This window comes from Acyrthosiphon pisum, chromosome A2, assembly GCF_005508785.2.
Source record: "Acyrthosiphon pisum isolate AL4f chromosome A2, pea_aphid_22Mar2018_4r6ur, whole genome shotgun sequence".
In the NCBI taxonomy this organism is placed as follows: domain Eukaryota; kingdom Metazoa; phylum Arthropoda; class Insecta; order Hemiptera; family Aphididae; genus Acyrthosiphon; species Acyrthosiphon pisum.
Genome location: NC_042495.1, coordinates 34,532,107 through 34,543,824, shown reverse-complemented (window position 1 = coordinate 34,543,824; position 11,718 = coordinate 34,532,107). Strand labels below are relative to the sequence as shown.

At 32.0% G+C, this 11,718-nt stretch overlaps 1 protein-coding gene across 7 annotated transcripts in view; it reads left to right on the top strand.

Annotated features, from left to right (window-relative positions):
• The window catches only part of LOC100161896 (protein pangolin, isoforms A/H/I/S), a 56,989-nt gene that overhangs the window by 42,110 nt on the left and 3,161 nt on the right, over window positions 1–11,718 (top strand). For 2 of the 7 annotated variants that reach the window (XM_029490065.1, XM_001943504.5), the window contains 5 exons: window positions 1,131–1,271; window positions 6,547–6,629; window positions 6,719–6,849; window positions 7,037–7,211; window positions 9,362–9,434. In XM_029490065.1, coding sequence (XP_029345925.1) covers window positions 1,131–1,271; window positions 6,547–6,629; window positions 6,719–6,849; window positions 7,037–7,211; window positions 9,362–9,434 — 603 coding nt within the window. Of the gene's footprint in view, window positions 1–1,130; window positions 1,272–5,120; window positions 6,135–6,546; window positions 6,630–6,718; window positions 6,850–7,036; window positions 7,212–8,749; window positions 8,904–9,361; window positions 9,435–10,450; window positions 10,581–11,718 lie in introns of those variants that run through there. The other 5 variants (XM_029490067.1, XM_029490068.1, XM_029490066.1 and 2 more) reach the window with 5 other exon arrangements.

Below are 11,718 nucleotides of genomic sequence, written 5' to 3'. Positions count from 1 at the left end.
TTATGAGGAATCTTGTATTACATTTTAAAATCTTAGATTTAAAAAGAAAAATTTTTACGAATTCTTAACACAAAATAATTTGCTAATATTCGTGATTTTTACATATTTTGTCAATTTTTGAACTTTAAATGTTAAAAAAAAAACTGTGACTAAGGATTTTTAATATTTTTCAAAGGTCATTGTAACAACATAGTAGGAGCCTTGTATTAAAGTTTCAAGTATTTTTACTCAACAAATAAAGTTTTATTGACATTCATAGAAAAAAAAAACTAATAATATTGGAAATTGAAAATGTCCCTAAATAGTTCAAAACAAATCAAAATATTTTTAAAATTGTATCATGTATAGAAAATGGAAATATAAACAACCAATGAAAATTTCATGTATGGGTCATTTGTTTTTAAGTTACAACAAAAACCAAAATTAATTATCTCGAAAACAGATATTGTGTAAAAATTCCCATTTTTCCTTAATTTTTCTTTTGTTTTTCACGGGTCTATTGAAAACTATTGGAAATTTCAAATTTTGACCTCTGGAATACACCAACTAGATTCACTTTCCCATCAAACAAGATACTGTTGAAGAAAATCGAAGCAGTTTTACTGCCCCAAACCGTGATGACAGACACAAAAATAAAAAATAAAAAAACACACATCATTATAAAATCAATACATTCATCGTTCCACTCAGAATCTAAAATCAGAAGTAAATGTTAGATATACGTTTATTTGGCTGTGGCGAAGAACTAAGTCGCTGATAATATGAGTAACGATGTCACATAAGGAAAAATTACAAAGCCTTTTTTAATGGTACTTTTTCTTTTATTGAATATATATTTTGAAACATGATTATCATGGAAAATATAAAAGATAACAATTATTTATAAATTGTAATGCTTATGAACTTGTATTTTATTATAATATATCCTATTTAACGTAATATAAATTAATCGTATTTCGGTTATATTTTTACTATGATATATTGGTTTTTTTTTTTTTAATTTGATAAACGTTCGAAAATGGGTGGAAAAAATATACGCTTCACTTGGGCGCGGAACTTCTTTAAATGCACCTTTGTCATTTATATTTAAATATTATATTCATAACAAAATATTGTGTATTTTTATTTAGTGAGCTGTATAGGTTTTCACCGACGGGACTGATGAGTGGTCCATCACCTCATCACCATTTATCCCACCATACCCATCATTCTCATCCTGCGATTGTAACTCCAGGAGTGAGACAAGACCTGCATACGGATTCTAATCACAGGTATTTTTCAGAATTTTATGTTGATTAATCTTTCTTTTAGTTTTACAAATGAAAATAAAGAGGAATTTGCTTTTAAGCTGCCTTGGGGAAGGGGTTTTTGCTGGTTGAATAAGCTCTTTAATTGCAGTCATACTACGATATAGTGGGAATAAAAGAGGGATGGCGAGGGGGGAATTTGCATGTGGATTACAAACTGTAGGGAGCTTTTTTTGAAACGCTCCCATTGGTAGTTTTCCGAGAGATGGTATCCATGGTTACGAATTTATCGAACGCGCCCCTTGTTTCAGTCAGGGATTCCCCGTCTCTACTTGTATGTACTCTTTTATTTATTTTTATACTTTACCCTTTTGAAAATGTCCAAATGATTCAACTTGAGCGCTTAAATCGTACTTCGTTAATTTTGACGTGCATATTCTATTTACGTTTTTGAAGTACTTAAAACATTTGAAGGAGATGTGCTTTCAATTATAGGATTAAAAGTTATATTTTTACTTCTTTATTAAGAATGCGCATCATTGAATTTAGTTATATAGCTTATGCAGTTCGAAATAGACATGGTAAATTATAAATTGTGTTTGACTAATAATTGAGAATATTTTGGTAAACCTTACTGCTTAAAAGTTATTTTATAATGATTCCTTAAAGGGTTTTCGATGTAATCGTTGTATACGTACTATAAAATAATATACATATTGAATGTATAAGATTCATTCAACTCGTTACACATAGAATAATAGTCATAATTTGTCATATTGTCTTTCAAAAATTATGAATTCGTTTATCTTTGACGTGCCACAAAATTTCGTTCTCTTTGGATTTTGTTTATTTTATTACATCATAATTAAAATTCGTACATACCTACTGTAAATTATAGCCACTATTTACAATTAATGGCTAACAAGAGTGACTATCATCATAATCTTTATTACTTATAAGTTATATTATTATGTCCTCATCTATACATTAATTATTTCCTCGGCTCGGACGACACCCATCTGTCTGATATCGACACCAGCAATATCCCTGCATCTGTCTCCGGCTGTGGTTACTATGGTTAGACATATAGTATAGACTTATTTTAATGTGTCGTATTTTTAAATAATATTAATATATTCTGTTTAATAATTCTAATATATGACTTATATTCTTGTCTAATATTAAATTATTAATAGTTAATAATAATTAAATAATTTGACATTACTGTACTACTGGTCAGTACAAAAAAAATATTTAATCTTATTCAACCACTTATATGCGAGGTCTATAGAATTTAAATTTTCAATAAACAATACTTAATAACAATAATAATAATAATAATAATAAAAATTATAGATAAGTTTTATAATATTACGCGTAGTACGTTTATACCTACAATAAATTACCTGCATAATATCAGTGAATTATACATATTACTATGATTTATGAAATTAATATAATGTGATAAAACTTTAATCAAAATAATTTTGTTTGTTACATTTCAACTTAAATTTATTATTATATATATATATATATATATATATACAGTATGTTTATATTGTGTTAATATAATTCTTTAGTCGCAATAAATAGTCTATATTAATTTTTATCTTAAAATATTGATTTATTTATAATGTAAATAATATTTTTAATTTTGATCACAACTATACCTAATGTTTAGTATTTATTAAACTTAATACTTCAAACTTTCAATTACCTACCGAAATAGTTAACCACTTGCGAGTTTTAAGTCATCAATTATTTATTTAATATTATTCTACCCAACGATATCATCAATAATCATTACAGCCTTGATAAAAGTCCTGTATTTGTATGAATTATTGATTTTTTTTATATTACTATTTTAAGTATTTGATACCATAGTAAGTAATATAAAATGTACCTTTAGTATATAAAATACGTAAAATAGTTTGTATTCTATGAATACTAATCATCAGTAAAGACTAAATTAATAGTACCCATAGTCAATGATAAAATATTTATTAATTTTAATTTGTCCATACAACTCAACTACCTATATCAGCTTCAAAAAAATGTATTATTGTGGTGATTATATTTCTTGGATATATATAAAATATGAACAACCAAAATTCCCGTGGAGGTATGGAGAACTGTATTATGCATATTATTTCACAAATGGTTTGAGTATTAATTATAATAGTATATTGTGTTTATAATCTTGCAACTCATTTTAAAATATATATATAAAAAACCATTTTTGATTTATTAAACGTAACAAATTCATAAATAAAAATTATTAGATTATTATATTAATTCGATAAGTACCTACATATTATTTTCTATTATTTTTTGCAATCATATTATATTATAATATTTACCAACAAATTGATCCATGATTTTTAATTAAAATTTAAATAATTGTATTTGTATTTCCTGCGCATTTAAAATACAATACCATAACTTTATACCTATTAATTTATTATTCTGGATTTACTTTTCTTAAATTTTTATTTGCGTATTAGGCTACTTATTACTATAAACCACAGTAATAAATAATAACTCTAAATTCTCGTTTTGATAATACTATTGTAGAATGCTAGGATATAATATTCAACAGTGGCCAGATGTAGGTATTTAAGTATTAAGAGGACGCTACACAGCCATTTGTTGTCTCCGCCTTACAAGTTCATAATATAGCAAATTTACGTTAGTTTAAAAATTAGAGTGAATCGACCTATTAATTATGAAACTTGATGTTAAGAACATTATCTATGTTTGTATGTGGGTTTTTTACGATAGTTCAATTTATTAGCAAATTATGCGTATATAATATAGTGTAAATTAAAAATGCTCATTACTCACTGTAAAACTAAGTTATCGAAAAAACACACAGATAATATTCTTTCCATCAGATTTCATAATAGTTCGATTCACTCTAGTTTTTAAGCTAACGGAGTTATACGTGATCTGCTGAGCGTAAATTTGGTATGTTGTACGCACTTGTAAGAAGTAAGACCGAGACAACAAATAGCTGTGTGCGACTTACGTCCTCTTGACTCTTAGTTTTTTACTCGTCTGATTACGTAATATGCCGCCCGATGTAGTCGTTATAGAATATTATTATAGTTAAATTTTGCAAAATCATGTATACACCACTCCATCTGGTAACCAAACTCACCAACTGATTTAAATAATTTTTTAAATCGTACGTGCCATCTGTTGGTGACAACGACATCCCCTAAAATGTCGCCCTCTCGGAGAATAATGTCGAATGACTTTTAGTGAAACCACGCGCTCTGTGCCGACGACATTTTACTGGTGTACATACATTTATATAGCTAAAGAAACTACTGCATCTGTTTGATATGGGTGATTGGTAGGGAAACAAGAAGAAAATATTTCGACAGATGCCGCTGAATCGCAACAAACCGATCAAAAGCTCAGTGCTAAATTCTCAAATATTATCAACGGAAAGTATTCGATAGTATTTAGTAGGTACACAACACGACCTTAGATAGAAGCCATGATGTAGATAATTATATACATCGTGATTGAATTCGTGGTACAAAACTTACTCGTACCATTGATTAAATATAAAAATTAAACTATGGTCGTACTATGTAAGTCAAAAAACTGTGTTTTGCGTGTGTGGTACACATGCACGGTGGCAGTCTTGTTGTTGTTGTTGTTGTCGTCGGGATTTTTATTTTTTTCGTACACCAAAGGGTGGTATGAATGACGTAACGCCGTCGGCATTCCATCATTATTGACGTTTATGGGCAGAGCTCAGTGACCCCGCCGGGCTTTTGAGGGGGTGGTGGGTTGGGGTGGTTTTGCTGAGTGAGGGTGTGGCGTCATCGGTGGAGCGGTAGAGGGGAAAGAGGGGAAAGACAAATGTCACGACGACGACGGCGGCGGCGGCGGCGACGACGGGACTGCGCGAAAATATATATAATATAAATAATATCGTTGTTCGTGTTTTTCTATCGTTCCGGCGAATATTATTTGTCGTCCCGGTGCCCTCAGTCATTGTGTTTTACGACCGTGTCGCGTGCGAGCGCGAGTGAGTGTGTTACGTGTGTTATTCAAAAGATAGTCGGCCACCAGCGCGACGTATTTCGCCCGCAGCGTTCGCCCGTTTGTTCGTCCGACAACGAGTACTACGGTGCTGCCTGCCATGTCGCCGCCCGTACGCCGTCCACGAACGGTGGCCGGCACGCGTCGTTCGCGCCGTTGTGCCGTGTCGTCGTCACTGTTTACCCGTCCGCTCAAAACACAGTCATAACGACACAACAATAATATTATTATTATATCGTTTACGTGCCGTTTTTAACGGACGACTGTCCCTTTGATCTCGTCTCACATGGAACCGCTAAACCTCGTGAAACGCAAAAACCGACCGGTGGCGGTGGTCGCACCATCCACGGTGTTGTCGCCACCCGTCATGGCGGCAGCCACGGCTCCCGTGTTCCCGTCCGGCCTGCTCTCCAGCCTGTACATGAACAGCATGCTCAACGATCAACTGTTCCAACGGGCCGCCGCGGCCGCACAGTACGGTACCACTGGCACCGCAGCCTCGTCGTTCTGGACACCGGCTAACAGGTTTTGGCAGGTGATGCAGCAGCACAACTCGGCCGCACAACAGTACGCGGCTGCCGCTGCAGCCGCTGCCGCGGTCGTCGCGGCGGCCGCCACCACTACTACCACCGCCACAACTGCCGCCGCTACCATCACCACCACCACGACCACCGCATACTCTTCCTCCTGCTCGTCCTCGTCCACATCATCATCCTGCACCGCCACCGCCACCTCGACGACAATCGTCCCATCGTCGTCCGCCACGAACAAGGATGATAGAAAGAGATCGGTTTCGCCCGCCAACTCGTGCAGCGGCTCCGCAGCTCGGTTGGTCTTTTGGTCGCCACTATAAAAAACATAATCCCGAACGGCCCCGAATCGGTCTTCGCGTGAATTGGACATACCTATTAACTACCTATTTAGACGCGTTTTGGAAAAATAATACAATTATAATATAATATATAGTTATGGGGGCTGCATGTAGGTATATAGGTTTTTTAATTTTTCTCTTCAACAATTGGGTTGAGACGGTAAATTATTACCTATGTACTATCACTGCACACTCGAATAGTCGGATTATTGATTTGTTTCGATTTTCTGGTTAAAATCGAATTTGTATGCAGTGTATACTATTATTATACGAAACTTGACAGTTAATGTTATTACTTATTTACAATATTATATACCACGTACGTGGTACAACATATTTCGCCTTATCAATGAACGTTACTTTTTTCAGGCCGCAAAACGATCATAGTAAAAACTCTTCGTGCTCAGACGGCTCCAAGCACCATGATACTGTCCAAAACAGTAATAACCAAGGTAATGTCTTTTTTATAGCGCTGAACATGGTTTCGTGACCTATGTCCCTATCTGACTTAAATATTTTTCTCATTTTACGAATCGTATAGATAAGAAGAAGCCTCACATAAAGAAACCTCTGAATGCGTTCATGTTGTACATGAAAGAAATGAGGGCAAAGGTGGTGGCGGAGTGTACGCTTAAAGAGAGTGCAGCGATCAACCAGATATTGGGGCGACGGGTAAGTGTCCATTAAACACTTTTTACAGTATATATTGGTGTATACTTATATGTTTATTTTGAAATAATAATAAAGATATGGAGAATTTGTTTTTTAAAAAAAAGGATGATAATAATTAAAAAGATAATAATAACAATAATATAAGTGGGAAAAAACCGAACTGAAAAAGTGGTTTTGTGTAATATAGTGGCACTCTCTGTCGCGAGACGAGCAGGCCAAGTACTACGAGAAAGCGCGCCAGGAACGACAACTCCATATGGAACTGTATCCTGGTTGGAGCGCTCGGGATAACTATGGATACGGCGCCAAGAAGAAGAAACGGAAGAAAGAGCGCGTACCGGTCATAGATGCTGGCTCAGGAGGTAGTCCCTCGTTATTAATCGGCATTATATTTTTTTATTTATTTATTTTTTGTTTTTCGTGTCCACGTGCAAATAGCAGCATGCAGTACCGATCCAGGCTAAAGATTTTTTATACCTTCGTTTTTGTCATATTTATTTTTTTATATTCCCATCATAATATATAATATATAGGATCACTTTTGTTTTTCTTTATACCTTTGGTTATAGCTCCTGCGGTGCTTAGTAAATGGTTCTTAATCAATTCAAAAGTATTCTCAGACTGGCTGGCTGGCTGGCTGACTGCCTTTTATGGACATAATGGTTTATATTATGCTGTAGTTAAGACTAGATAACGTTATTCCCGAGCCTGTACCAGTGTACCCACAAACTTATATATTCTAATAACAACTCTTATTTAGAATATTTTAAAATGTATAGTTACCATATTATTTTATCCGTGGTGTAAAAATAACAACACATTTTCCGGGACTATATAATATAATACAACTTACGTGTCATATTGTTTGGCGTGTGCAGGACGCTAAGTAAAAATACTAACATCCACACTAAAATCCATATATATAATATTATAATATAATCATACATAACATTTATACTAATATTCGTACATCGATTATAACCATTTGTCTAAAAATGTTTTTAAACGTCCCTGCAGTATAATTAATAATTATATAATATACTCGCTATTCATTCAGCCACTCAGAACTATATACATACCTACTTACCATATCTTATATACATCTGTAAATTTCAACCATTTCACAATAACTTATATTACGTTAAATATATTTTAGCCGCATGTTAGACGATATATTGTGGTCGATATAAATTGTATCCGTATGTGCATCTAACCCAAGCGATGTTTTATTCATATTTTATATATATATATATATATATATATATATTATACACGTTTATATACATATTATATACACATATATGATATATCGTATGTGTATAAACACTACGAATCGCCATAATATACTAACTATATATACCTATTTATTAACAATCTTATAGCCTGGTCGTAGCTCGAGCATAATGGTCAAAACGAAATGCGTGCTTGCCGGTGGTCGTGCACCAAACAAGATATAATATAATGTTATATAATATATATAGTTTGGGATGTTTTTTTCGAAAAACAACTTTTTTGGTAGCTTGCTTTTAACGTTTGTTTTATCCAAGAGATTTGTTTCACAAGAACTTTGCCGTACAAACACACGTTTAGCTCCAAATAATTGAACAGAAGGTTTTTTTTATTTATTTTTTTTTTAATCTTACTTTTATGAGGAGAAACGATAAATAATACTAATGATAATAATAATATAGAATCACACAATAAAATCATTTTTTTTTTTTGTTCTTTTGTAACCAACTAGGTGATACTCTTTCTTCCGTTTTAATTCTTGGTGGTAATAATTTGTACGAAACAAATGTATACCTAGTGTTAATCTTTTTTTTTATTTTTATTTTTATTTTTTTTTTAACTCATTACGATTTGTCACCTTACATTTGTGTATCTGTGTGTGGCAATATAGTGGCACGCGTTAGGTCGCGAAGAACAGGCCAAGTACTATGAGCTGGCGCGTCGTGAGAGACAGATACACATGCAGCTCTATCCAGACTGGTCGTCGCGCACTAATGCGACACGGGCCAAGAAGAGGAAGCGCAAACAAGAAACCCATGACGGAGGTAGAACCCAAAAAAAAAAAAACAAATAAAACAAAAAATAATAATAATAATAATGTCGAATAAATAAAATTGACATATTTTATTTATTTTCTATCTTCATACTTTTTTTTTTATTAATTTTACGCTAATGCGTTCGTTTCTTGAACATTAGACGCTTTTTTGATGCACGTTCCCCCTATATATATATATTTTACCGAAATCAGAAAAGAAAGCGAACACATAATTTGTTTATTTGTTGTTGTTTAATTTTGGAGTTTAACGAGGTGTTTGTCTGGCGCAATTATGTATGCATGGTACCCAAATAAGGCTATTTTTTGAAAATAACGGTTGTTGTATTTTTTTTTGTATTTTGCTTATGAACGCCTATGCTTTAAAAATAAATAAATAAATAATAATTATATTGGTATTCTACAAAACCAAAACGATCTTATTTCTAATTAACTTTTTTTATCAAATAGGTAATAACAGCATGAAAAAATGCCGTGCGAGATATGGACTTGACCAGCAGAGCCAATGGTGTAAACCTTGCAGGTAATTATACTCACAACGATAATATTTTGCTATAATCAAATAATTAATGTAGAATAATTTCACGAGTAAATGTCTAATAAAAATACTTGTTCTGGCTCCTGTGATATCCTCATTTTTAAATACATTTTAGTATTTTTAATATTTACAAGAATTGCTCCACCGAAGCATACATCTATTACGGCTTTCTAAATTGTCCATAGAACTGTGTAGAGCCAACTTCTTTTAGAATAACATTATTTTGTAGTCCACTACAACACTGTTAAAACAACTGCAGGTATTTGATATAACTATCGTTTTAAAAAAAAATTCTTACTTGTTTAAGATTAATAGATTCAGTTTCAACGTTTAATTTTTTTTTGCATATTTCTTATATCTACAATATACATATTAATATATTTCATAATATCTATATGTTTACATGATATATTCTTTACAACTTTCGTGTAATAGGTACTCATTCATATTTTTTTCAAATCATTTCCAGTGATTTTAATTCTTTATCAGTATAATATTATTATTTAAAACAAGCGACTTACGTTGACCATCTGTATTTATTGCCGCAAACCTATTCAGAAAATGTGTCTTGCCAGAAAAAAGTAATCTTAATGATAAAGCTTTAAGCCTACTAGCTTAATCCTTAATACAAAGCTTTTTAACCATATCAGTCTGAAGCACGGAAATACTTTGTTTAAAAAAATATATATATTGCCCACTTTTTTGAGTAATTTTAGAGCATGTAGACACATTTTCTGAATATATTTAGTAAAATATATATATATATATACTTTGATTTGTATATTTAAAAAAAAAATTTTAGCAAGACATCCAGAAATACGATATTAAAACAACATTGTGTCTTACAAGTTGATTTTTTTTATCTAAAATTCTGGATGTCCTTGTGTAGTGTTATTTTACCATTATATGTATGTAAAAAATTAGGATACCTATAATATTTTTGTGGAATTTTGTACTATACCTATATGTATTGTGTGTATGACGACTGATATGGTTTGTAGCCCTGACGGAGCAGGCGGAGGAAGCATCTTAGCACAACACGTTCACGGCCCTTCCAACGCTGCTTCCCCACAGGGGCCCACATATGTTAATCTGTAAAAAAAAACAAAAAAACAAAAAAACAAAAAAAAACAAATCCAAATATAAATAACCCAAATAATCATCAATTTCGTGAGTTCATTTTCCCTATATGTTAATGCGTGTGTTTATATTTTTTTTATGTAATGAGTTGACGATGTATTATGTTGTTGTATGCGCTTCGTCCATATCAGTTTTACTCGTTTTTTAACTTTTAGTTTGTTGTTGTTGTTTTTGATTTTGTCACTTGTTATTATTTCTATTGCATTAACGTTTGTTTATTTTTTTTTTTTAAACATTTTATTACCTATACTAATTATAGTTAGCTACCTATTTATTGTAGGATTTGTTTGTATTTATTTTTGGATTACGACTATATAGTTTAGCGTAGACATTTAATTGCGTTTGATCCCTTGTTGTTTTAGCTAGCAATTTTAAAAACATTTCAAACTCCTCTCATAAGAAAATAAAAGATCGCTTACGTTCCACTCAATTGTATGGCTATGTTAACTGTTATACCAACTGTATTAACATCGTATTATCGCTAATATTTTCCAACTAGAACGTTTCAATCGATATTAATAAATAATAACCAAGAAAACAGAATTATTTTAATGCCCACAATTTATTTTTTCATAACTTTTGTTTGCAATCGTTATTAATTTTCACGGCTTAAGAAAACTTTGAGGTTCGCGAATATGTATTTCCACCTTATCATGCTCGTTTGCTAAGTATGAACTATCACTAGGTATTTGACTAATCAGTCTGTACACAGTTGTATAATTTAATAAAAGTGAGAGGAATTTGAATATGAGTTTATTCCTTAGTTTATTTAAAAATATGTATATCATTTTATTGTTATTATTATGATTGAATAAAACCCACATTTTCTGAGGGTTGTGCGTGCGTTATATTTTACCGCTAATATTTGTACGATTTTTATTTTTAATTTTAATTTTTGCCAATCGGTTATATTATAATATTATATTATCATGCGTGTATAAAATATTATATTTAGGACAGAGTGTGTATCGCGTGTATCGCTTTGAAGATTTGACAATGATTAGTGATTACCATATTGCTCATCATAAAATCTTCAAATGCTCCACGGATACACTATCTACATAATATTTAGGGCAGAGGACATAATATTATTATAAGCCTAAAAAAGCGCTTTATAATTATGCTGTAT